General features: G+C 41.1%; 1 protein-coding gene across 6 annotated transcripts in view; it reads left to right on the top strand.

Moving 5' to 3' along the window:
• The window catches only part of CTNNA1 (catenin alpha 1), a 181,543-nt gene that overhangs the window by 126,649 nt on the left and 26,925 nt on the right, over positions 1-27,969 (top strand). For all 6 annotated transcript variants that reach the window (XM_030828542.1, XM_030828562.1, XM_030828553.1 and 3 more), the window contains 3 exons: positions 5,525-5,605; positions 6,787-6,939; positions 23,954-24,046. In XM_030828542.1, coding sequence (XP_030684402.1) covers positions 5,525-5,605; positions 6,787-6,939; positions 23,954-24,046 — 327 coding nt within the window. The remainder of the gene's footprint in view (positions 1-5,524; positions 5,606-6,786; positions 6,940-23,953; positions 24,047-27,969) is intronic.

Raw genomic sequence — 27,969 nt, 5'->3', positions numbered from 1 at the left:
CTTTTGATGTAGATGTATTACCTACATAGATGGCCCAAGGGGCTATACAAAGCTGTTTGCACAGGACAGAATTAAGAGGTAAGATACCCATTCATACTTGAAGAATCGTTCAATTTTAGTGGGCTCTCTCACCCAGTTGTCTAAATTTAAGGGGTTAGTTTGCATGTTTGTTGGCTATATGCTAGCACTTAAGGTTGATGAAGCTTGGAAACCATCATCTGAGAACCCTCTTAAAAGGTTCTGGGCTGGAAGGGCAGTGACAAGTGATATGGCAAGGAAAAAAAACACAGTGAATATGTGATGTCGTTAATGCAAAGAGAATTCATAAAAATTTGGCCCAAAGAGAACAAGATCATTTCTTACTCTGTAAGGTTTATAGCAGCATGTCAGCATTCTGTCTGCAGCTGAGATGTTGATTCCTCCTTGTACTGCACATTGCTGAAAGGGGCTTCCTGAGGCTGGAGGGAGCAGTGAGGTAAGATGGTCCTCCTTGAGAGCTTATCTTGATGCTTGTTGCGTTTGTCAGTGTCTGTTCTGCTCTTTGTAATTTAAGAAGAGGGCACTCTTTGAAAAGAATTTAGGAATACAGGACTATATAATCATTGTATTCTAAAATTGATCTACTATTGAGCTTTGCATAAAAGCACTCCCAGCAACTGTTACACGTTCAGCTTAGGCAGAGCCCACCAGCCATTTGTGGGCCAGGTAGAACAACCAAGGTCAAATTGCTTCTCCTGTTATTCATTAATGTATGTTGTACGACACTGTGTTGCCCAGCCCACAGCAAGCCTTTTAGCCCTACTCATGAAGACATGTATTGACTCCCTAAAAGCTGCTAGTTTCCCTTAGTTTTCAAACATTTTTCTTGATAATTCTCTTTAAAGTTCTCTTTCCTCTCAGAAACTTTCTTGGTTGTGAGCAACAGCTTGGTTATCACTTCCTTTCTCAAGATCTTCATCTCTTGCTTTATTGAAGGTCTCTACTGTATGGATGACAGCCCCAGTTCTCTTTTTTATTGTCTTGGGTAGAAGAAGCTTCAATGCTGATTCTTACTTGGTCTTGTAAAATGCCATAATTCATTGTTTGTTGTTGTTGTTGTTGAATTTTCTAATGGTGGAGGAGGTATTTTATCTAACTAGATCTTCCTGTTAAACTAATCAGACCTCCCTGTTTGTTACCATTTTAAACAGTCCTTAAATGTTAAGGGTTAAAACACTGTATTTCACCCTCCTCTACCCACCTCAGGCTTACTCTAGATTAAAATGAGGATAGAAAGCAGAGGTTTATTTGAAGTCTTATATTCTAACTAGTGACAAGCAGAGACTGATGACTTGCCACATAGATTACACATGAAGTCCTATATCTTTTAAACATGTCTCTAATTGGTTATTGGTTTCTCATTTCATTCATGTCCAATGGGAGACAGACAAGTCAACAGGTCATTATCCTAAGGTATGATTTGAGAAGGTCTTTGAGAGGAAACATGAGATGGTCTGGGAGCATTCTGTGGGAACACTAAACTTGAACTTAGGGCTGAGGTTGGCTGGTGGAAGCTTCCACAAGGAAGTAGTTTCTCATCTGAACGATGGGTAGGAGTTGGAAGGAGGGGAGAAGAGTATTTTAGGTAGGTGAGAGAGAGCATGACATGTCTGAAGAACAAAAATGTATGTGGGTGGGTCAGCATGGAAGATGGCAGAGTGACCATAGGTTCATTAAAGCAGTAGGAATGACCAGTTTCCCTAGGGAGAACGTGTAGAAGAAGGAGAAAAGAAAGCCTTTGTTTGGCGGAAGAGATTATGTGGATCTTTCAATTTAGAGCATTTTTTATCTAAGAAATATGGTGGGATGATACTTGTTTCGTGCAGTCAGGTTGAGTAGCTTTTTTGTAGGTTCACCTGCAAACTTTTGCCTTTTCATTTAGGGATTAAAATGTGCCTTGAGATGCCACCAGCAATGCCAGGAACATATTTCATCCCTTCCAAACTGACAAGGGTTGTCGTAAAAAGTTTCCTCACTACTTCCAGTAATAGTTATACGCTACAGGGTTGCTTTTCCTAAGGTTATGTTTGAGTAACTTAATTTTTGTTCAGTTAATGCTGGAAATAAAAAATCATAACTTTAATTTCAAAAGAAGTAGAATCTTGTTTTTGTTTGTTTGTTTTTTGAGACGGAGTCTCGCTTTGTCACCCAGGCTGGAGTGCAATGGTGCAATCTCGGCTCACTGCAACCTCTGCCTCCCGGGTTCAAGGGATTCTCCTGTCTCAGCCTCCCGAGTAGCGGGGATTACAGGCACCCACCACCACGCCTGGCTGATTTTTGTAATTTTGTAATTTTAGTAGAGACGGGATTTCACCATATTGGTCAGGCTGAAACCAAAGGTTTCAGCTTTGAGGCTAAAGGTCTCAGACTCCTGACCTCAGGCTATCCACCCGCCTCAGCCTCCCAAAGTGTCAGGATTACAGGCGTGAGCCACCACGCCCGGCAGAATCTTGTTTTAAGATGAGCAAGCTTTATATTTTCCTCAAGCTCAGTGTTAAGGTTGTGAGTGTGTCTGTGTGTACTCATCTCTATTACATTTTAAATGATTGCTACCCTAAACTTGCTATTTGGACTGTATTTTTCTAAAATGATACTGTGATTTTAAAATGGTCTGTCTAGTATAACTTAAAGGGCTTAGTAAATAACTGCTCCTAAACTGCCCCCCTTCTGATTAATGAGGCATAAACCTCTATTTCCTGCAGTAACAAGAAAGACAAATTGATTTTTTGGGTAGTTTGACAAAGACAGAATTAACAGATTCATGGTGTGGGCTGCATTGCATCTTAAAGTGAATTTTGTGACTGTAATTCTTTCAAAAGTCAAGTTCAAGGATTTGGTTTTACATAACTTGAACAGTAAATCTTTTTACTCAAATTGAGAGAATTTTGGGCATTTCAGGTTGTAGGGGATTTGGGCTTTCATGAAGTCTACATGCTCAACCTTTGGGTTTCAGATTCTAAGTGTTTTCTAGAACAAATGATCTATTAGAAACACCAGAAAAATGTGGCTAGGAACAATGGCAAACTTTACAGGGTTTATTTAGAGAAATTTTCTTGAAGTGAGTGCTTGAGTATCTTAAGGAATATGCTGAGACTTTCCTGACTAAAGCATTAATTATGAAGTCAGTTTGATTGTGATTCAGTTTTAGCTACCTTTGTCTTAGATCCTGGTATTTTGAGCTTTAAGATTGTCAGTAAATAATTGCATGTCTCAAGCTGATTAATGTCAACAAGAAAGAGTGAAACTCTGTAGAATGTTTGAATAAATAAATATTCTAGGGCCCAATATGAGTGGCCGAGGCCCTAGGCACAGTCTCAAGAACATATTCCCAAGGTGGTTGGGTCATACCTTGATTTTATACATTTTAGGGGGACAGAATTTATAGGTAGACATGAATCAATACATGTAAGGTGTACATTGGTTTGGTCCTGAAAGCCTGGACAGTTTGAAAGGGTTGGAGGGGGGCTTCCAGGTCATAGGTGGATTCACAGATTTCCTGATGGCAGTTAGTTGAAAGGATTAAGCTCTCCCTGAAGAGCTGAAGTCGGCAGAAAGAAATGTTTGTAGTTAAGATAAATGGGGGCAGGAAGCCAAGGTTCTTGTTATGTAGATGAAGCCTCCAGGTAGTAGGCTTCAAATATTAGATGGCAAATCAGATCCTAAAAGGTGCCAGATTTCTTAGTTAAATTTTACCTAAATCAGGAAAAAACCTAGAAAGAGAAGGAGATTCTCTACAGAATGTAGATTTTCCCCAAAAGTGACCAATTTGCAGGGCCATTTCAAAATACTAATATTTCAGAGAAATACATTTTGGGGTAAAATAGTTGGATTTCTTTCAGGGCCTGCTATCTGTCATGTGATGTTATAATAGAGTCCAGTTGGAATTTGGTATCTTATTGCTACAAATAATCTGCTTTGTCAGTCTTAGATCTCTGTTTTAATGTTAGTGCTGGTCAGTTGTGCCTGAATTCCAAAGGGAGGAGAGTATAATGAGGCACATCCAACTCCCTCCTTCCCATGATGGCCTAAACTAGTTTTTCAAGTTTACTTTGGAATTCCCTGGCTGAGAAGGGGGTCCATTCAGTTGGTTGGTTGACATTCATGACCCTGAATAAATCAGTTTATTCCTGCAGGTAGAAATCTTCCTATTTGAATGCGTTTTCGTTGAGACCTCTCCTCCCCATCAGTATTAATGGAATACTTAATTTTGTTGGCAGTACAAGAGGGCTAGGGGGAAAGGCTTAAGGAATGAGACCATAACCAGATGTGATAGTGACCACATCAATTTTACTTATATTTCAACTCTTACTATTCCCCGTTGTTTCCTTTCTGCCCTTTGCTAAATAACCTATATCCCTCAATATTTCTAATAGTCCATAGAGAGATAGTGGCAATTTCCCCAATTGACAGGTAAGGGATAAGAGATAAAGTGAATAAAAAATGTACATTAAAGGCCCTTAGTAAACAGATCTCCCCATTCCTAACCATTCATCTGCTCTACTGGCTTGTGTACTAAGAGTATACCCATACCAAAATGTCTTGAGGACATCCAAAGGGAGAACATTGGGCTAAATTCGTTTGTTCATTTGTGTCTCTCCTGTTATTTGCTGACATGTTTTTCAGAAAGAACCGTATTTGTTTTGTGAAAACAAGCTTTTAATATATATACTTTATAGTTTAACCTACATGATGTAGGCATTTCCAGGGACACAACAATCTCCACCTGGGATTTAAAAAAAGACGTTTGTCCCTTTTCTTTCAACTGCTATCTATTTTATTCCATTTGATTCTGCTTAGAATGTTACTCTGGCAAATCTTGACTCAACACTTTGACCTCTGAAGAAATGCTGTTTTACATACCACTTCAAGAGTGACTAGTGTGTTCTTTTCTGTGCAATATAACTGCATTAAAGCTTAGCCTAGGATTTTTTTTAAGTGACCAAAGTAATCCTACAAAGCATTATGATTTGAGCTGCATAATAAACATTATTAGCTCTGACCTATCAGGTACATCTTAGTTTTTAAATTTGTTGCTTCACATTGTTTCAGTGCCAGGTCCCATTTTTCACATCTTGACATTCTTCAAATCTCAGAGTTCATCAAAATCAGGTGTACCCTGTTCTTGCTGCAGTTCAAGGAGAGCTGCTTCATTAATAAAATTGGTGTATGCTGAACCTTGAGTTAAAATACAAATTTAATTTTTAAAAGCCAAACTTTTAAGCAAAGCTCTTTGTCTCTTGGCTTCTCTTATTTTGGCAAAACTCCCTCAATTCCAGTCATCAGATAATGTGGAGCCCAAGAATTGTAAGGTTGGGTTTTTATGAATAAAGCCACATAACACCCCTTTGCTCCCCAGTATTTTCCAACTTTGGGTTTAAGAAGTTGTACTGTTTTTTCAATGTTGACATGAGCACAAATGGCTATAGTCTATCATTAGATTTCTTTGTAAATGAATAAAATCCTCATCTCTTTTCCTTTTATCCAGGCTGGACGTAAAGAAAGAAGTGATGCACTCAATTCTGCAATAGATAAAATGACCAAGAAGACCAGGGACTTGCGTAGACAGGTAATCTGGACGAAAGTGCTGATTGTTTTTCTAAGTTCTCTGTTCTGTAGTTTTGATTAAAATCCTAATAAGCACTGGCCTTACATTTTTTTAGTGAGAGAAAGGATGGATTTTCACAAGAAAGTGCCTATCTTTGTTTTGTTGCTAATATGCTTCTTAATGGCTAATCAAATTTCATGAAGACATGGGATAATTCAGTCTCACTGTGTTGGACTGAATAAGTTAGCTCTAGTGTGAAAGGCATGTACAGGTAGGAAAATAAATTTAAAATGACTTGGAGACCTGTGAAAATAATCCTGAAGGATCTTGTTGTATTGGCTATGTACAATAGAGACAGAAATTTCAGTTATTTATTTGAGTTGCCCTATACTCATTATACACTTGCAGTTCCCTTAGATCCATGGTGAAATATTTCCAGTTCCAAATATGGTAGGTATAGAGATATTTGAGGTGCTGAATTTTCTGAGTTAGTAAATAGAGAGTAGAGAAATCGAACCTTTTAATGATAAATGACCCCATTAACATTTGGAGTCAAATTGAGTTTTAGTCTTTAAAGAAGTTAGGGTTGATTTTATAAAACAATGTATTAAGACTTAAGAAGTTGTAATACAGACAATTTTTAAGAGGTAATGGATAGATATTTTATTGCTTATGTCTGATATAAAACAAAATTAAAGATATAATATATCTTTATTCAATTTCCTTTTGGTGAAGCAGTATCAGAAATGGTTATAACAAGAACCTTAAGTTTTAAGGTTCATAGTGTGTGAATCCTTTCAGATAAACCAGATAGCTCTTTTTTCTCTCTTCTATTTTTATTTAGCCAATTAGGCTAATTATATATATTCCAAGGCTATGTGCCAGTTCAACCCAGAGTTGCTTTCAGTTCAGCTTTTGTATTAAGTTGTAAGCCTAAATTTTGTAATTCCCAAGAAAAAAGGATATTGTTTTAAAAACTGAGATTCTGTTTCTGAAATGCTGTAACTGTAGTAATGTAAACCATTGTCTCCATGATAATGTGTTTCCTGTGTTGCAGATTATGTAACTGCATGGCTTACATGAGGGGTCCTCATAGTCTACCATAAGCTTCATTAGATTTAAGTGTACAAGAGAATAAAAAGCCATCTATTTAATACCTTTTTGGTAGAAATAAAATCAAATTTTTACAATTTAATCATTAGCTCCGCAAAGCTGTCATGGACCACGTTTCAGATTCTTTCCTGGAAACCAATGTTCCACTTTTGGTATTGATTGAAGCTGCAAAGAATGGAAATGAGAAAGAAGTTAAGGAGTATGCCCAAGTTTTCCGTGAACATGCCAACAAACTGATTGAGGTAAGTGAATTGGCAGTTTCATTGACTTGTAGGCAACTTGGTGAAGTGTGGTGAGTTTTAATCACATTATTTAATCAGCTAAAATTTGTAAGGGCTCACTTAACATACAACATGTTTGAGATGATAGTCTTTCATTATCACTTAACATCTAAGGAAAACTACCATTTTGGTCACCTTACATTAATTATGTACATTATTAAATACTAACAGTTCCTATCCTAGAAGCCTAACATCTCCACTTAATGCAAATAAAGATAAATCATGACATGACTAGACTCAAAAGATAGGATAGAAAGCAACAGTGCCTAAGAGCCAGAGCTCAGGAACCACACTGCCTGCGCTTGCATCCTGACAAGTTAACCTTCCTCAATTGCCATTTCTTGTCTGTAAAATTAGGACACTAATAATATCTATCTTGGGATTATTTTGAGGACCTAAAGAGATGATGTATGTCCAATGCTTAGCTTTATGCCCGAGACATAGACTCAGACCAGTCTTGTTTTAAAAGTAAAGAAACTGAGCCCTGACATGGGGCTAATTAGTTATATTTGCTTGGTAGAAATCTGTATGTAAGTAGTTGGTTTGTAGGGTGGCAAGAAGAAAGAGTGAATCGTGACTTAATTCCCAGGTAAGTTAGGCTTACTTCTCTCCTTTTGCTAACTGAAATTATGTTACTTAATTTATTCATTATTGCTGTATTTTGGAAATGGAATGCAAAATAAGCATATATTCAAGTTATTTGATTTTGTAATCTTAATGCAGAACATCTAATACTTGGTAAAGATATTCCATAGACCATATGGTAAGCTGGTCATTGTGTAAAAACAGAAAATGGGACCTTATGTAAAATGTGTGTCTCGTACTTTTGGATTTATAGTGATATTAGGCCATGTTTTGTTTTATTTTTGTTTGTTTATTTTGAAACTGAGTCTTGCTGTGTCTCCCAGGCTGGAGTGCAGTGGTGCAGTCTCAGCTGACTGCAATCTCTGCCTCCCGGGTTCAAGAGATTCTCCTGCCTCAGCCTCCTGAGTAGCTGGAATTACAGGCACCCGCCACCATGCCTGGCTAATTTTTTTTGTATTTTTTTTTAGTAGAGATGGGGCTGGTCTCAAAACTCCTGACCTCAAGTGATCTACCCACCTTGGCCTCCCAAAGCGCTAGGATTATAGGCGTGAGCCACTGCACCTGGCTAGGCCATGTTAATACCATAAAAATTTTCCGAGGAAAACATCAGTAATCACATCGTGCATTACTAATTTTATATCGTTTTCTTTGAACATTAAGTGTTATTCTGACCTGAATTCATTATGTACAGAATACATAGGTCAGTCTGCTATTTAAGTTAATGATTCTGGCATTTGAAACTAAAATTAGAAGACTTTGATTTTGTGTCTCCATTAAGCATAATCTTGTTTGCAATAGTCACATGACAGCATGAGGTATAACTTCCAGATACACAAAGATTGCGCTCAGGAAGCCAGTCTCTTGTAAGTAGCATACATATTAGAAAGTTCTTCCGCATGGTAGGAAGCAAGGATGCTGCCAGCCCAAGGCCTTGGGTACCAGCGTGGTGAAGGGTTGAGTGTGGCAGCTGAAGAGAGGGCAGTCCTTGTCAGTATTGGAGCATCCTTTATTAGGGCCAGCTGCACCATCCTCTGCCTCTCCAGCCTAAGAGAGCTGACATTTGCTGAGCACCTACTGTGTATCAGCTATGTGCAAGTACAGTGTACTTCCCACAACATTTCTCAGGTAAGGAAACAGGTTTACAGAGGTTAAGTAAGTTGCCTAAGTTCACCTGGCTTACATCCCTCCAGTAATGAGCACTGTGCACTCAAGCTCACTGCTTAGTGGACAGCCTAACACCCCACTGGAAGCATTGAGTGGGCCAGGAAGTATTGGAGACCTTGCTCCAGGACCTTTTTCCAAGCTTATATATTTTATTGTATTTCATTTAATTCTGAACACTACTAACCAAGGGCCCCCTAGAACTGAGAGTTTGGTGTTCCCCATCACAGCTCAGTTCTGACCCCTTTCTAACCTCTCTTCTCTTCACACCCCCACACATTAACTATGCATTAAGTGACACATGGCTTTTCATTGCTTGAGGCATAACCATAGGCTTTGTAGTCCCATTCTGCAAACAGTTAAATTACATTTACGGTAATAGAGACACTAGGATGTATAATTGCATATGTCCGTGAAAAGGAAATAAATTTTTAAAGTGTTGTAGAAGCCTCAGATTCCTGACTTATGGCAGAATTTTATTCTTCAGTGACAAGGCTTCTCCTCCACTACCACTTTTGTATTATAATGAAACACTTTGAACTAGTTAGTGACTTGTTTTCAGCAGAGGTAAAATATTTCATTGTGAGTGTTAATTTCTTGACTGCTTCATTTCTTCTTGTTCTCTTCTAACTGGATTAAATGTCTACAGGCCAACTTTGGTTTTAAGGTCCATTTGCCATTTTCCCTGGAGTGTAAGGGAAGTGAGAGTGCTGTATGAAAGTTGGGCAGGGATGATGGTGATAAGCCTCTGGCAAGAGAGGAGAGGTTCAGATACTGCAGCCACTGAGAAGTCTGCCAGATGTGTTTGGGTTGAGTGCTCCTCCTAAAATACTGCAATACAGTTCTGATGCTAATCACCAGAAGTTAGTGCAGACCCCACAGGTTAAGGGCATGGTCCCCAATAAGATTGCCCTCACTTCACATGCCAGCTGCAAGTTCTGGGGTCCCCAGGCCACCTGTACTTCTGACCAGCCAGGTACAAATCTGAGGGGTTCCTATGACCCACCTCAGGTTTCAGTAATTCACTAGAACAACTCAAAGAATATTTTATTATAAAGGATACTAATCAGGACCAGCCAAATGAGGAGACACATAGGATGGAGTCTGGGAAGGTCTCAAATACAGAGATTCTATGCCTCTCCCAATGAAATCAAGGTTCATCATCCTCTTTTCACATTGATGTTGCACCAACCAGAAGCTCCACTGAGTTTCAGTGTTCAGAGTTTTTATTGGGGTTTCATTACGAAGGCATGATGATCCAATAATGATATAGTTGAACTCAATCTCCAGTCCCCTTCCTTGAAAGCCCCAGTCCTCTAATCACATGATTGGTCCCCTATCCTGAGGAAATCTCTTTAGCATAAACTATCGGGGCTTGCCATGCATGAATAACATTCTTCCATTACTACTGAAATTCCAAAGATTCAGAGGTTTCCTCACAGGAATCCAGGACAAAGACCATACCAGACAAATTATATAATACCTCCTCATCTTAAAGGTATGTGGAATGCATGATTTTTAGGTAGCTTGACTACACAGGTCAGCTAAGCATGCTGCAGAGTCATAAACACCACCTGGAAGAGGTAAGGCAGGGCAGGTTTGTTTCTGCAGCTTTATGTCCATCCTTTTTATGGTCGTTACCCAGTGATTTACCACTTGTCTTATTGGGTGTTATTTGCTTTGAGCTTTCCTTTTCCCTGGAGATTCTCTTTTCTGAGTCAAGTTTTTTCTTCTCCGCAGGGAATCTGATCCCATCTCTTCACACCAGAGTGAGTGGTCCTTTCTCATAGAATCATAGGTTCTTAGTCTGGTGTGTAAATCCCTTTCACTTGTGATCTTTATTGTCATGTAGTCTTTCTTGGATCCTTCAGCAGTGGGAAACTCTTCCTCCAGAGACAGCATATTTAACTGGTATGGTAGATTTTCTGGCTGTTAGGGGAGGGGAGTCACAACCTCCTTTTTTTTTGGGAACCTCTCCTATCCATGTGCTTGCTGATTACACACATGTGAATTAGAAGTACTTTAAACATAAGATAAATGGCCGGGCGCGGTGGCCCATGCCTGTAATCCTAGCACTTTGAGAGGCTGAGGTGGGCAGATCACTTAAGGTCAGGAGTTTGAGACCAGCCTGGCTACATGGTGAAACCCCATCTCTACCAAAAATAAAAAAATTAGCTGGGCATGGTGGCGGGTGCCTGTAATCCCAGCTACTCAGGAGGCAAGGCAGGAGAATTGCTTGAACCCAGGAGGTGGAGGTTGCAGTCAACCGAGGTTGTGCCACTGCACTCCAGCCTGGGCGACAGAGCGAGACGCCGTCTCAAAAAATAAATAAATAACAACAACCACAAAAACAAAAAACCATAAGATTCATATGTGAAAGGAAAATAAATCTTGGGACCCCCAAATCACTAAGCTAAAGGGGAAAGTCAGTCTGGGAACTGCTTAAGACAAACCTGCCTCCCATTCTTTGCAAAGTCATTTCTCTGCTGCGGAGATAAATGCATATCTGATTGATTGCTTCCTTTGGAGAGGGAATCAGAAACTCAAAAGAATGCAACTCTTTGTCTCTTATCTACCTATGACCTGGAAGCCCCTTCCCTCCTTCGAGTTGTCCAGCCTTTTAGACAGAACCAGTGTACATCTTACATATATTGATTGATGTCTCATGATTCCCTAAAATGTATAAAACCAAGCTGTGCCCCAAGCATCTTGGGCACAGGACTTCCTGAGGCTGTGTCACAGGCACGTCCTTAACCTTGGCAAAGTAAATTTTCTAAATTGACTGACACCTATCTCAGATATTTTGGGTTAACACATACTTACATATTTTCAAGATGTGGTATAGAAAAAGAATATAAAATATGGAAAAAGAATATAAAATAGCTTAGTTTTTTTTTGTTTTGTTTTTTTTTGGAGACAGAGTCTTGCTCTGTTGCCCAGGCTGGAGTGCAATGACATGATCTTGGCTCACTGCAACGACATGATCTTGGCTCACTGCAACCTCCGCCTCCCGGTTTCAAGCGATTCTCTGCCTCAACCTCTCAAGTTGCTAGGATTACAGGTGCCTGACGTCACGCCTGGCCATTATTGTATTTTCAGAAGAGATGGGGTTTCAGCATGTTGGCCAGGCTGGTCTTGAACTCCCAATCTCGATCAAGTGATTTGCCCGCCTCGGCCTCCCAGAGTGCTGGGATTACAGGTGTGAGCGACTGTGCCTGGCCCAGTAATAATTTTTTATATTGCTTATATGTTGAAATAATTTTTGGTACCTTTTTGCTTTTTTAATGTGCCTACTAAAAAATTTAAAAATTCAGGCTGAGTGCAGTGGATCATGCCTGTAATCCCAGCACTTTGGGAGGCTGAGGCAGGCAGATCGCCTGAGGTCAGGAGTTCGAGACCAGCCTGGCCAACATGGTGAAACCCTGTCTCTACTAAGAATACAAAAATTAGCCAGGTGAGGTGGCAGGTGCCTGTAATCCCAACTACTCGGGAGGCTGAGGCAGGAGAATCACTTGAACCCGGGAGGCGGAGGTCGCAGTGAGCAGAGATCGCGCCGCTGCACTCTAGTCTGGGCGACAGAGAGAGACTCCGTCTCAAAATAAATAAATAAATAAATAAATAAATATAAATAAATTAAAAATTCTTCCATGGCTCTTGTACTTTTGTTGATCTAGATGATTTCCCTGAGTCTTTTAGAGGCTCATTTTTGTCCCAGCTCTCCTCTGAATGCCCTTCACTCAAGGCCAGCCCTCACGGAACACCTGTTCCGGGGTCTGGGGATGAGGGTAGAGCAGTGGAGGCTGTCATCATTCCGGAAGGAGACTGCCCAGTGTATCCTAGGATGCCTTCAGCCTTTTGGGCAGCAGCCTCACTCTATGATGCCCATTGTGCTCACAGTTGGTCAGAATCCCTAGGCTTTCCCTACATAGGTGCTGCTGCTCAGTGTCATCATGTTCATTCCTATCATCGTGGATACGGGTGGGTGTTTGGCTCTATGTATGGCTTTGAAACTCACCTAGTATAACCTTCTTATATTCCATCTCATGTTCTGTCCTATTAGGATTGCTGCTGCACTGTTCTACATATTATTGGCTGCCCCCTTCCATTTGTGTCCTTTCTTTAAAATAAAAAAGTATATCTTTTCTCCTTTTATCCAACCTGTTTTATTTTTTATTTATTATTTTTTCTTATTTATCTATTTTTTTAAATTTATTTGTTTATTTTTGAGACGGAGTCTCTCTCACCCAGGCTGGAGTGCAGTGGCACAATTTCGGCTCACTGCAACCTCCACCTCCCAGATTCAAGTGATTCTCCTGCCTCAGCCTCCTGATTAGCTGGGATTACAGACACATGCCACCACGCCCACATAATTTTTGTATTTTTAGTAGAGATGGGGTTTCACCATGTTGGTCAGGCTGGTCTCGAACTCCTGACCTCGTGATCTGCCCACCTCGGCCTCCCAAAGTGCTGAGATTACAGGCATGAGCCACCGTGCCTGGCCTATTTTTTTTGAGACAGTCTTGTTCTGTCACTCAGGCTGGAGTACAGTGGCATGATCTCTGCTCACTGCAGCCTCCGCCTTTTGGTTCAAGTGATTCTGCCTGCCTCAGCCTCCTGAGTAGCTGGGATTACAGGTGCCCACCACCCTGCCTGGCTTTTTTTTTTTTTTTTGAGACGGAGTCTCACTCTGTTGCCCAGGCTGGAGTGCAGTGGTGCGATCTCTGCTCACTGCAGCCTCTGCCTCCCGGGTTCCCACCATTCCCCTGCCTCAGTCTCCCAAATAGCTGGGACTACAGGCACCAGCCACCACGCCCGACTAATTTTTTTGTATTTTTAGTAGAGACGGGGTTTCACCCTGTTTAGCCAGGATGGTCTCGATTTCCTGACCTGGTGATCCGCCCCGGCCTCCCAAAGTGCTGGGATTACAGGCGTGAGCCACCGCGTCTGGCCTGCCTGGCTGATTTTTGTAGTTTTTAGTAGAGACAGTGTTTTGCCATGTTGGCCAGGCTGGTCTCGAACTCCTGACCTCAGGTGATCCACCCACCTCAGCCTCCCAAAGTGCTAGGATTACAGGTGTGAGCCACCATGCCTGGCCTCTGATGTTTTAAAAATATTGCCTAAGATTAGGCATAATATAGAGCCTTTACTTCTCTTTTTTTTTCTCTTTTTCTTTTTTTTTTTTTTTTTGAGACAAGCACTCACTTTGTCACCTAGGCTGGTGTGCAGTGGCACAGTCACAGCTCACTGAAGTCTTGACCTCCTAGGCTCAGATGATCCTCCCACCTCAGCCTCCTGAGTAGCTGGGACCACAGGTGCACCACCATGCCTCACTAATTTTTTTAATTTTTTGTAGAGATGGGGTTTTGCCATGTTGTGCAGGCTGTTCTCAAACTCAAGTGATCCTTCCACCTTGGCCTCCCAAAGTGCTGGGATTACAAGTGTGAGCCACTGCGCCTGGTCTACTTAGTTTCTGTGGCCACCTCCCTAGTCTGCACTGCCATCTCTCACTGGGCTTCTGTCACAGCCTCCTAATTATGATTATGATTATGATTATTATTTTCTTGCACTAACCCTGTCCCTCCCCTGACCCACCCATCCTGTGGCTTCTAGGTAAGCCTGGAATAATATTCAAAAATCCAGATTCTCAACCATGGCCCCTAAGTTTCCCTGCCTACAACTGCCATTCGTCCTGTGTCTCCCTTGCCGAATGACTTCTGCCATAGTTGACTAGTTTTCATCTTTGACCATACCTAAACATGTCACCACCTGTGCCCTCTACCCACATGTCACTTCTGTAGAGAAACTTTCCTGGAACCCTTATCCCCTCCATTCCATCCTCTAGCAGTCATTTTTTTCATTCACCAGTTTTACATCCTTTGTATTGCTTCTTACTATCTGAAACTATTCAATTTATTTTCTTATTTGTCTAGCCCCCACCCCATACTCCAAAAGAATATAAGTTATCGGAGGACATGGGCCAAGAATAGCACCTAGAACATAGCAGGTGCTCAACAACTACTAGATGAGGGAACCTATTGGTTCTCAAAGTTAATAAACATTAGAGTTGCGCAGGTGCTCAACATTCAGATTCCTGGGCTGCCACCCAGCCCCCTCCCCGAGATTCTGATTCAGTGGGCTGAAGACTATACTTTAGAAATGCAGAGCTCTACATTATGACTGATCGTCGGTGTTAGTGGACTTTGTCTTATTCTGAAGTATCTGTAACATTTGCACAAAAGAGCGTCGTAATGCATCTTGCATATATACACAATGTGTACAAGAGGAATGAACTGGGAAAACTTGTGGGATGTGGAGATGGTGGGAAAAATTTGGAGATTTTTTTTGAAAAGGTTAACTGACATTGATTTGAGCAGTTTTTTTGGGGGGGATGGGAGTGGCTAGAATGAAGCTTTCAAAAACCTGTAGCAAACTTCCTGTATTTGAGGGAGAAGAAAATTGTAACAAAATTCTTACAAGTATTTATAGATTTCTTAGTATGTCCTGGTCACAGTTCAGGACATTAGGAATATAGTAGTGAATACAACAGTAATCTCTACTCACATGAAGATTATCTTGTACTAAATATGTATTTTATGTAATGTATATGTTTTTTACAATGTAGTAGAAATTGTACTGAGGTGATATGTGCAAGTTGTCCATTTTATCAGCATTTGAAATGGAAGTTGAACAAAAGCTGTTATTTCAGTAGCATTTTAATACATGACCAAAACAAATTTGGGTCAGATGTGTTGACTCTTGCTAACTTGGTTTTTGGAAATCTTATCTATTGCTTTAATAGAAATACTTTTCTCCCAGACCAAATAAAATAGTATAAAAAGGTTATGCTTTATTCTGGAGTTTCACATAAAGTTGCTTCAAATATATGAATAGTTCCTGAGTAGTATTAGGGCTAACACCCACTCAGAAGTGGAAGTGTTTTGTGATGCCTTGTGTGTATGTCACACTATGGAAATAGATTCGTTTCAAGAATAAAAACCACATATTGACTATTGAGGTTTTATCGACAGAAGTAAATTCCTCTAGTCCCCCTGTGTATACACAGTGTCAGGGAGTCTGTGTGGTGCAGGCTGCCCATTGGATCTTTATTACTTTTTGAGATGTGGTTCTTGCTTTTTTGCCCACGCTGGTCTCGAACTCCTGGCCTCAAGATATCCTCCCTCCTCGGCCTCCCAGGTAGCTAGGACTACAGGTGCACATCACTGTGCCCAGTTCCAGGTCCTTATTTTAATAAGAATCTTTTGTGATTTTACTTAAAAGCAAATAGAATATTCGCCATGAGACCTCTCTTAACTGTTATTTTCTGAGGGTCTGGCTGGGACCTGTGACTGCCTCATACTGCACTTGTCGGTGGAATCTGGTAACTCCCTGCATGGTATTGAAGCCACTTCTCTTGTGTGAAGGGTGCATAGATGTTGTTTATCCTCAAGGCCAGTGAGTAAGGGGAGCAGGAGCCAGAGGGCTGGTATTGGTGGGCTGGATGGCTCTTCCCTTTACCATTTTATTCTGTTCTGGAGTGTAGCATAGCACTGAGCGCATTTCTTTCATCTGTATAAAATAACATGGCCTTTCAAGGCCATGGTAAGGATAACACCTTTTATACTTGCCCCTTTCTCCCCTATCAAGTTCATGATTTCTTTATGTTGCTCTTCAATTTAAAGTGTACTGAGGTGAAGAATTTATTCACTGTCAGAAATATTAACCTTTTTGTCAATAACGCAGTACCCATGTGTCCTTTTTAATTGCTTCATTCCTTGCCCACCTCCTTTGGCTGTGAGTAGCTTAAACAGCTAAAGAACATTGTTTTACCTTTTATTTTGCCCACTTCTGAGTACATTTTCAATTTTGTGAATTGAGAGAGTGGCATAGGGAAAATGCCATTAATGAAATCCTGCCTATAAAAATGATATATTATTCATATGATATATACAACTGATTGTGTTTCATCCTTTCCCCGCTGCTACCAGTAACTTCAGTCCAATAATCCTTTCCCCTCAGCTCTAGACCTTGTATTAAAATGTGGCTATTATTATAATGAATTTGCTACAATAAGATTCTATTCCATGGACTCCCTTGTGAATTAAGAACCAAAAAGTGAATGTAACTGGCATGCTTTTGAGCTGTTACCTATACCTCACACCGCCCGCCCCTGCCCCTGCCCAACACACACAGTATTTCCCATTACCTGGAACTTCATAGGGTATGGCTCTATTGGTTTGAAATGTATATTTTAACTGCAAATTGAATGATCTGCATTATAACTTTTATTCCGTAGTATGCTGATAATATGTGGTAAAGTGGCCTTGAAAAAGGCTCTGTAAGGAGCATTTGAATTAAACACTGACCTGACGTGACTACCTGTGACATCTTGGGTATTTTCTCAGTGCTTCTGTGTGATACTGTAGGCTGATATGCTGGCAAAAAGTAAATTTTAAATGAAGCTTCAGTTTTCTCAGATTATGGAATGTTTTCACGAGAGAAGTTAGCTGTCCTTGGGGAGAATGCTGACCTTGGATTCCAGAAGAATTCTAAGCATACTAGCTTGATTTTTCTCACATATTCAAGGGTTTGTAAGTTCAGACCCTTACTTTTGTTTGAGACAAAATTGTCTTACATGTACTATTTTTAACACTGACCAAAAATCAGCTTTTTAGGCAGAATTTAACTACCTCATCACATCATGGGATGATCAAGCAAAGGCAGTTGGATGAACCTTGTTCTCAAGGGGCATCAGGATTCTTCTTTTCTCTTGGAGCATTGGGAGGCATGACTAAAGAAGCACTCTGCCCAGCCTTTGCTGTGTTCCAGAAAAGAGATGCAGTTTGGATACAGCTTTTGATACAGTTTGGGTATTTGTCCCTGCCCAAATCTCATGTTAAATTGTAATCTCCAGGGACCTGGTGGGAGGTGTTGGATCAAGGTGTTTGGATCTGTCATAGCTGGTGCTGTCTTTGTGATAGTGAGTTCTTAAGAGATCTGGTCATTTAAAAGTGTGTGGCACCTGCCTCCCCCACCCCCCACCCCTTCTCTTGCTCTTCGTCTTACCGTGTGATATGTCTGCTCCCGCCTTTGCCTTGCACTATGATTGGAAATTTCCTGAGGCCGCCTCAGAAGCAGGTGCTACTGTGCTTTCTGTACAGCCTGCAGAACTGTGAGCCAATTAAATCTCTTTTCTTATAAATTACCCAATCCCAGGTATTTCTTTATAGCAATGCAAGAATGGCCTAATATAGCCTTCTTGTTTCCTCATCAGTAGAGCTGATGGATTAATGTTCAGACAGTACCTTTGCTAGCTTTACTTATAAATTATTCACACACTTAGGTAGACTAGAAGTAGAGAACTTTAAAAGTGGTTCATATAATACCATGTGAATGGAAATGATTACAAGATCATCGGAGTGGTGATCTGCACCACTGCACTCCAGTCTGCGTGACAGAGTGAGACCCTGTCTTTAAAAAAAAAAAAAAAAAAAAAAAAGAAGTTATCCTAAAGCTTTACTACGACATGTCTAAGTGTGGATTTCTTTTTATTTGCCCCATTTGGAATTTGTCTTCCCAAGTCTGAAAATATTTCATCCCTTCTGAAAAACATTCAGCCATTATCTCTTTCAGCATTGCCTGTCCCATCATTGTCTCTGTTCTTTCTTTGAAATTCTTGGTAGTTAAATAGTAGACTTTCTCAGTTTATCTTGCATGTCTCTTAAATTCTTTTGTGGTTTCCACATTTTCCATAAGATGAAAATATCTTGGTTTTTCTAAAGAATTTCCTCATTTTGACTTTCCAGGTTACTAATTCTCTTTTCAGTAGAGTTTAAGTCAATATTACTTTAAATTTCTAGAAGTGGTAGAAATTACTACTTTTTTCTTGAACTTCTATTTTGATCCTTTTCAAATCTGCCTAATTATTTTTGAGTGTCTTTTTCCTTATCTGTACTCTTCTGTTAACATAAATATATTTTTAATATTGCATTTTCGATCATTTGAGTATATGTGTTATTATGGATCTGATTACACAGGTGGTGGTTTTGCTTATTCTTGCCCAAGACGGCTCATTTCCTTATATACTTTTTTTTTTTTTTTAATTTGTGAGTTCACATTCCTGGAGTTTTGTTGTGGGAATTCTTTGAGGCCTGTGTTTAGCTTCCCTTCCATGAGGTAAAATTTTCATTTATATTTGCTTCTGCCGCCTGCTTAGAGGTACTACTAATACATAACCTCTTAAATGTAAGTTTTCTGAACCATATACATAACACAATTTCTGTACCTAAACCTCTGCGGAGGGCCAGCTTTTGATTAGAATTTGGAGTGGGGTATAGGGGCTTTTTCTTCTTTTCCTCCCTGAGCGAATGCTTAGACTGAGAAATACCCTACTCTTTCCATGGTGACTTTCTTGATCACTCTTAGGGTTGATCAGTTACTAGGGTTGTTGCCTTTTGCCTGTTCCAGCTCTGTGCAGTCTCAGATCTGAGTCATCTACCTTGAGAGGACCCTGGCCTTGGCCCATTAAAACCCAAGCTCTCATCATGAAATAGTACCTCCCTGCAAAAGCCCCCACCACCAACCAGAGGAAACACTGTTTTGGCTGATTGCTTACTTCTCTAAAGTTCTCCTTTCTCTTTTCTAGCCTCTGAGAATTTCTCTTAATTTCTCACCTGCTTAGCTCTGCATTAAAAATTGAAAAAGCATTATTAAAGCATAATCTACATACCATAAATTTATCCATTTTAAGTATACAATTCAGATTTTGGTAAGTTTACAGAACTGTGCAACCATCACCACAATCTAGTTGTAGAATTTTTCTGTTATTCATGTATACTTCATTTTTCAGTATTGTAACATACCTTGTTTCTCCTAATAAGATCACCAACACCCTTCCCTGCAAATTGGAAAGGTGGGGGCTTATCATCATTTCCCCTGTGGGTTTGGAAGTAGTTGTTAAAAACTTATTGAGTGCCTCTGAAATGTTATGACGTGCATTTGGGACTTTTACTTTATGTATGACAAGTTTGTAAAAGTTGAGTTTTTGATTTTATTGTTATTTCTGACTTTTAGGCATTCAGATCATTTTAAAGAAGAAAACTCGGGTGCTAGCTTGGCCCAGGGGCACAGGGGAAGAGACGTATGTTTTGAGCTCTGTTCCTTTGGGCTGCTGCTGCATTGGTGGGTCATTATTTAGACTTAAAAGCTCCCTGTCCCACATCTCCTCTCACTTGGTTACTCCTACAACAGGTATAAGCTGTTATGAGAGTCGGTCATTAATTTATTGTCAAGAACAAAAAGAAATCTTGTCTTCCTACAAACGTTCCAGGATAAAAGGAACTCAGCCAAATAGGAAGCCAGGAGCAGTTAAGGAAGTGGGAAACAACTTGTGTTTGACTTCAGTAAATCATAAATCTATGTATAATAGAGAAAAATTGTCATTATGGTTACAGAAGGAGCAGGATTGAAATAAAGTCGTAATGGGATTCTTTCCTAAATGAAACTTCATTTAACAAATTTTATGTAAGTAAAGATCATCCATTGTGGAGTAAAGGTAGAGCCTTCCTAAAAGCCTGAAAAAGTTGTCTGTCATGTACAGATGTCTAATCTGTTGATCTGACACGGGGGGGCTGTGAGTCATTTCCTCAACAGCTCAGATTTGAGCTTGGGTTTTCCTGAAACCAGCAAAACCCAAGGCCGATTGTTTAAATGTTTTCTGAAACGTGCTCTTCCGCAAGGTCCAAACTTCCACACAGTAGGCACAGATGGTACAAAAGAGGGCTGCCTGATATCAAACTAGTGGTTGTGGTGTCAGTCTTAGCCTAGCTCTTCAAATAGTGGGAATCAGAGACATTTTAGTTGTTAATACAAGTAACTGTGGTAGGAAAGATAATAATTTATTCTCCTAACAAATCCAGAGATACTTCTCACTGTTCTACAAAGTCTTGGCTCTGCTGGGTTCTCTGTAGAAGTTAACTGCTCCAGGTGTTTTTCTTTTCTCTTCTCTTCTCTTCCCCTCCCCTCCCCTCCCCTCTTCTCTTTTCTTTTTTCTTTTTTGAGAGAGTCTCGCTCTGTTGTCCAGGCTAGAGTGCAATGGCACCGTCTCAGCTCACTTCAACCTCCACCTTCTGGGTTCAAGCAATTCTCATGCCTCAGCATCCCAAGCAGCTGGGATTACAGGTGCGTGCCACCACACTGGGCCAATTTTTGTATTTTTAGTAGAGGTGAGGTTTCACTATGTGGCCAGGGGCTGGTCTCCCAACTCCTGGCCTCAAGCAGTCCGCCCACCTCGGCCTCCCAAAGTGCTGGTATTACAAGCATGAGCCACCGCACCCGGCGTCTTTCTTTTTCTGGGACAGGGTCTTGGCAGTCATGGCTTGCCGCAGCCTCGACTTTCTGGGCTCAAGCTATTCTCCCAACTCAGCCTTCCAATTAGCTGGGACATAGGTGTGTGCCACCACACCCAGCCAATGAAAACTTTTTTAATGTATAGAGATGGGGTCTTGCTATGTAGCCCAGGCTGGTCACAAACTTGTAGCCTCAAGTGATCTTCTTGCCTTGGACTGGGAGCCACTGCACCCAGCTCAGAGTGTTTCTCATTCTAACCTCAGGATCTTCTTTAGTCTCATTGTTAATTGTTACCTCATTCTAGAGCCCCAGATTTTCCACAGAAAGAGGCATTTAGGAAGCTCCTCTCCTCACCCTCTCCTTTCACTATACTCAGGCCTGACACTAGTATGTGAGGTTAGCCTCTCAGAGAGCTATGGTCATGATGTTGCATTTGCACATTTGTCATTGTTAGAAGTGAGTAGCCCTATCCCTGGGGGGTGAATTGAAGCTCATTCATCTGGAGAAGACTGTTAGTGACAGGCACTCCTTCCTCCTCCCAGGCCTCCTGAAATAGGCAGTGTGCTCTTGTAGAACATTACTGCTTCAACAGTACACCAGAAATATTTTAAAGTCATGTTTTAAAATAAAGAACAAGTCTTCCATAACCTTTGTTTTGTTAGTGTTTGTAATCATGAAACAGAAAAGATGGTTTAACAGCCATTTCAGCCTTAGCCACACACTACCCTCATGTGTCTGATGTAGAGAGTACTTATATAATCTTTTGCTTCTTTTTTTAAAATCTTTTACTTCTTAATTTAAATATTTTTCTGAGTTTTAAGGATTCATAAGATTGAGAATATAGATTGAAATAAGATTGTGCTAGTAGTGACTGTCCTGGATCCAACATTCAAGTGGCCTCCTAAATGATGGGAATAGGCAGGGTGCTGGGCACCTCACCAGGGATCTTTGTTGTTTTTGTTTTTGAGATGGAGTCTCGCTCTGTCGCCCAGGCTGGAGTGCAGTGGCACGATCTCGGCTCACTGCAAGCTCCGCCTCTCAGGTTCACGCCATTCTCCTGCCTCAGCATCCCGAGTAGCTGGGACTACAGGCGCCCGCCACCACACCCGGCTAATTTTTTTGTATTTTAGTAGAGACGGGGTTTCACCGTGTTAGCCAGGATAGTCTTGATCTCCTGGCCTCGTGATCCACCCGCCTTGGCCTCCCAAAGTGCTGGGATTACAGGCGTGAGCCACTGCACCTGGCACACCAGCGATCTTTGTTAGTCCCAAAACGCTGATTTTTTCAGTGATCATCATCATATTTTTTATGTTTGTTGTTCAAAATGTCGTCTTAAGGCAGTGAAGCAATAGAAGCTGTAGATTACTCTTCATGAACACATCTAATTCAAGCTTTCTCCTTCAATGAATATTTGTTTCCTTTTTTTTAAGTCTTACATTTTACAAAATTTATCTTAGGTCATGTTTTGCAGTGATTTTTTAAGCAAACAAATAGAAATCTCCAGTCATCTCTGTAGATTTGTCATCCTGAAAAGAAATGTCTCTTTGCTTGGGTCCAGATGACAGAGAAGGTGGAACTGTAAGTGTCAGGGAGTATAAGTGTTGCTTCTTTATGTGACTTTGAAGGACTCATAAACATCAGAGATCTGACTTTCCAGTTCCCTTACATTTTTATGTTTAAATTGCACATTAACTTCTTTTGTTTCTCCTTGTGTTTGGGCATTGCAGGATTCTGATAGTTAGCAGTCTTAGAGAAAGCTGATAATCCTTAACTGTAGCACCACAAACAACTGCCATAATAGTGTATGATTTTTCTGATGTGTTTATGTGCTTAAGTTGGGTAGAGGAGTGAAAATCAAAGGTTATTGCCATTGCCCTTGTTTACTCTAGCATTTAAATTCCCGGAAAGTGCCTCTGATATTCAACTGCCTACGACTTTATCATTCATAACTCAGTTTGCAACTGGGGTAAAGATGTGTCTCAGTACCACGTATTCAATGGGGCCCAGATATTGCTAATGGAATTGGCAAGCCTGTTCATTTAGAAATATGGATAAGTGATCACAGCCTTAGCAGTCACTACACAGCAACATTTCAGAGCTTCAGCAAAGGAAGTATGACACAACCTGGAAAGATTGTTCCTGACTACGTGAGCTGTATCACTGAGATGGCTGGACGGGAAGGTAAAGATTTCGGTTCAAATTAAGCTGCATCAGCCAGGAGAGATTCAAGCTGTCAATGTTTTTGAGAACCCAGTTGAAGGGCAGTTTTGCTTTTAACTATGAAACATAATCAGTTTCCTTTTCTACTTTTGATCATGATTGCCTTTGGTCCATCTTGATGTTGTCTTCATGTTATTTTTTTTTTTGTTTGAAAAATTGCCTGGTGTTCAAATAAAATTCATCTTGCCTTAAGTTAAGCATCTATTCCCTGTCAAATGAGAATAGCACCTTAGAGTTTTTTATTTCCTTCCTTCAAGAACACTGCAAAACACATTTTTATTTGAGGATAACAACAGTTCTTCCCCAATGCCCTTGATTCCTCAGCTTTTCTCACCATATTGCCCATACTAGAAGAACCTTTTTCTGAAGTTACTGTTCAGGCGGGTTAGAGGCCATGCAAAGCATGTGAGTTACAGGCCCTGGGATCTTTCAAGGTTTTGCCACCAACCTGCAATGTGATGTATGTTATAAAGTCTGTATAGTTTGCTTTGTGTAGAGTTAAAAATGTGTCCTAATCTAAGTAAATAATCAGGCTGTGAGAAGGGAGACACCCTTGGTGCTCTTGTCATCTGTTCCAGAATGGTCAGAGGTAGGGCCAGGTGTGTGTTTTTTCCTTAGCAGTCAAAAGAGAAAAATCTTTAAAGATTATTTTTTATGTTTATAGGTTGCCAACTTGGCCTGTTCCATCTCAAATAATGAAGAAGGTGTAAAGCTTGTTCGAATGTCTGCAAGCCAGTTAGAAGCCCTCTGTCCTCAGGTAAAGTACAACTGACACTGGTGACAGCATAACCAAATTGAATTTTGATTCAAGTGGAGATGGGTGTATTTTGTTAAGTTTTGTTTTGTTCTTAGGATTTTAGATGGAAGTCTTGGGGACAGATCACTGACACAGAACCCACATAGTTTGGAATATTTTTTGTTTAACATTAAGTGACATTTGCACGGGAGATTACATGTTACTCCTTGCCCTTCATTGAAAACGCACAGTGGGCTGGGTATGGTGGCTCACGCCTGTAATCGCAGCACTTTGGGATCCCAAAGTGGGTGGGTCAGTTGAGCCCAGGAGTCTGAGACCAGCCTGGGCAACATAGCAAAACACCATCTCTTAAAAAAAAAGTACATATTTTGGCCGGGCGCGGTGGCTCACGTCTGTAATCCCAGCACTTTGGGAGGCCGAGGCGGGTGGATCACGAGGTCAGGAGATCGAGACCATCCTGGCTGAAACGGTGAAACCCCGTCTCTACTAAAAAAAAAACACAAAAAATTAGGTGGGCATGGTGGCAGGCATCTGTAGTCCCAGCCACTCAGAAGGGTGAGGCAGGAGAATGGTGTGAACCCAGGAGGCGGAGCTTGCAGTGAGCCAAAATCGTGTCACTGCACTCCAGCCTGGGCGACAGAGCAAGACTCCGTCTCAAAAACAAACAAACAAACAAAAAAACATACATACATAGATACAAAAATTAGCCCAACATGATGGCGTGCACCTGTAGTCCCAGCCACTCAGGAGGCTACAGTGGGAGGCTGGCTTGAGCCTGGGAGGCGAAGGTTGCAGTGAGCCAAGATCACACCACTGCACTCCAGCCTTGGTGACAGAGTGAGACCTTGTCTTGGTGGGTTGAGGAAGGTATGGTGCCCTCCATTGCTGGAAAATACAGGGTGGCAGTGACCACAGTCTCCTTGAGGGAGAATCTACACCCTCCTTGAGGGAGGGCCATCTGTGACATCTGGTCATCCTGGAACCATGAGAGTTACCCCACACTATTCACCTATATTCATTTTAATGGCCAGTATTCGAGTCTCTGTGTTGGAGGAAACCAAATTCACAAGCTAGTCTCTTTATTCTGTAGTGTCATAAAGCAGCCTTACGATACAGATAGTAACTTAATTTGGCCAGCTTCTGAAGTGAAAGCTCAAGAACTTGTCTCCATTTATAATGGTATATTGGAAGACTGGTGATGAAGCTGCATTACGCATCTGGTGCTCTAGAAAGACACTGAAGCACACACGACAGCGAATGCTTTTTAAGTGCCCAGTGTGTTGCTTGCTTCCTGTGAGGAGAGCTGAGTTTGTTTGTCTGGCCTGACACTCCTTGTCATTCCGGGTTTTTCTAAGGAGTATAAGTGATGGATCAGTAGAAGAGGTTGCCTCTCCACTTTCCCATGTGTAAATTGCTCATGGCATGCTCTGAGGACTTACCTCTCTTTACATGTCCTGCCAGAAGGCAGTGGCCACAAATAAAGGAGAGTAAGCAGAGGGACTGGAGAAATGAAATAGAGGTCATAGGAATGAAGTTTCTTTGTTATGTCTGCAACCAATTTAAAAATATTCTGTGACCATTATTTGACTTTTTTCATATAAATAATCCCTGACATTCAAGATAGGCAACCAAAATAAGTAAAGCCTCTCTCGGTGATTAATCTGGCATTCTCATTGGTACATAGGGTTAGTAGGACATTTGTTCTAACACCTAACCATGTGGATTAATTTGCCAATGAGAGTTGATCTGCCTTAATATTACTGTGATGGACCCATTGTGAATTCACATCATCTGATAGACATTTTCCCAGCGTTAGTCCAGTCCTGAAATCTGCCAGTCATTGATAGCTGCATAGATATTTGCAATGGATCCAATCACCACATCCAGAAGGATCTTGGATGGCCAAGTTGTATGAGACAGATTTGAATTTGGATTCTTTCTTCAAGTTTGTTTGCCATTTACCCTATCAGCACTTTGTTTTTAATGCCTTTGGTTTTCCATTTGGTCTTGAAATGCTTGAAAAGCGACAATGCTTTCACAAATCTGTGGAAACAGATGGTAGCATACACTGATCACACCTACCAAGAGTATTTATATAAATGATCTTAAAACCCAGGAAAAAAATCACATGGAGAGTCTAGTAGATCCTAATGAAAATGATGGTGTGCATAACTTGTGTGGCTAAGCCATGTCACATGGGTTTGAGTTAGCCATCAGAAAGCAACGTGCCTTCCTCTCCCTTGCAGTTTCATTTTACCTACTAAAACAGATCTCAAGAGGAATAGGCTTTAGGCAGACAGTGCCCAGACCACACTTGGTACTGGGTATGTGTCCTGAAAAAAAAACATGTTTTTTCAAGTGTGATTATTCTTCAGATTCTCACCTGGGCTCATTGCTACTCTTGCTCACAAACTGCTATGCACACAGGACTGGGCAGGTTCAGTAATGGCAAATAAAGTAGGTGTTTACAGACATGGTCACAGCAAACTGGGCATCATGTGCTTGATTTTCAGTAAGGCAGCTTTGACTTCACCCCAGCCCCGTTATTGCCAGATCCCTTCCTCCTCCTTCTTCTTTCTTGTTTCGTCTTCTTTTTTCTTTTTTTGAGATGGAGTCTCACTTTGTCGCCCAGGCTGGAGTGCAGTAGCATGATCTCTGCTCACTGCAGCCTCTGCCTCCCAGGTTCAAGTGATTCTCCTGCTACAGCCTGCCAAATAGGTGGAATTACAGGCATGTGCCACCATGCCCGGCTAATTTTTATATTTCTGGTAGAGACGGGGTTTCACCATGTTGCCCATGCTGGTCTCGAACTCCTGGCCTCAAGTGATGCCTGCCTTGGCCTCCAAAAGTGCTGGGATTACAGGCCTGAGCCACCACGCCCGGCCCCCTGTCATGTCTCAATTTTAAACAATCGGTAACTAATTTAAAGTTTTTAAAATCTTTGAGGAGGATAACTCAAACTCTTCTGTGTGCTGCCTCTGGCCTGCTGTGGCCCATGTGTTTCATGCTCAGAGGATCTCTCCTTCAAGGAAGCGAAGGGCTGTCCCTCGGAGGAAGAGGGCCTTGATTGTGGAGACCTCTGCCTCCTCTCTTGTGGGCAGTGATCACAAGCACCACGGATCCTCATTTTGAGGTATTCCCTTCTAAGGTCTAGGCAAGTTAATCAACATGTTAGGTAATTAGGGTAGTTAGTTAATTTACTAGGAGCTTAATTTGGTGTTTTAATATGCTGCAGCATGTAGCCAAACATTTATTATTTTAAAGGGTGTGTTTCTTTATAGTAAGGCTACTGTTGACCTCTCTTCAGAGTGTGGAAGAGGTGCCCAGTGTTTCCAGGATGTGTTTTAGTGTTTCATGCTTCATGCCCAGGCTGCTGTACATAGATAGGCAGCACTACAGTTTGGAGTTGGCTCCTAGACGCTACTTTTAGTTTCTGGTGGGGAGAAATGACAGGTGGGACCATTAGAAGAGTTTTCATCCCCACCCACCCCCCCACCCATTTTTTTTTTTTTTTTTCTTCTTCGAGACAGAGTCTCGCTCTGTCACCCAGTCTGGAGTGCAGTGGCGCAATCTCGGCTCACTGCAACCTCTGCCTCCAGGGTTTAAGCAGTTCTCCTGTCCCAGCCTCCCAAGTAGCTAGGACTACAGGTGCCTGCCACCACGCCCAGCTAATTTTTGTATTTTTTAGTAGAGACGGGTTTCACCTTGTTGATCAGGCTGATCCCACCCTCCTTGGCCTCCCAAAGTGCTGGGATTACAGGCATGAGTCACCGTGCCCGGCCTTTCATTCCCATTTTAAAGTTTGCCCTATAGCAAATTAACTTTCGAGAGACATAGGAAAATCCATTCTACAGTACTCACTTTTTAGCAGTTAAACAACTTTAACTCGAAACATTTGAGATAGTAAAGTTGAGTTCAGGCCC

Source organism: Nomascus leucogenys, chromosome 2 (assembly GCF_006542625.1).
Source record: "Nomascus leucogenys isolate Asia chromosome 2, Asia_NLE_v1, whole genome shotgun sequence".
Taxonomy (NCBI): Eukaryota; Metazoa; Chordata; class Mammalia; order Primates; family Hylobatidae; genus Nomascus; species Nomascus leucogenys.
Note: the sequence above shows the minus strand (reverse complement) of the source record. Positions and strands in the feature narration are given on the sequence as shown.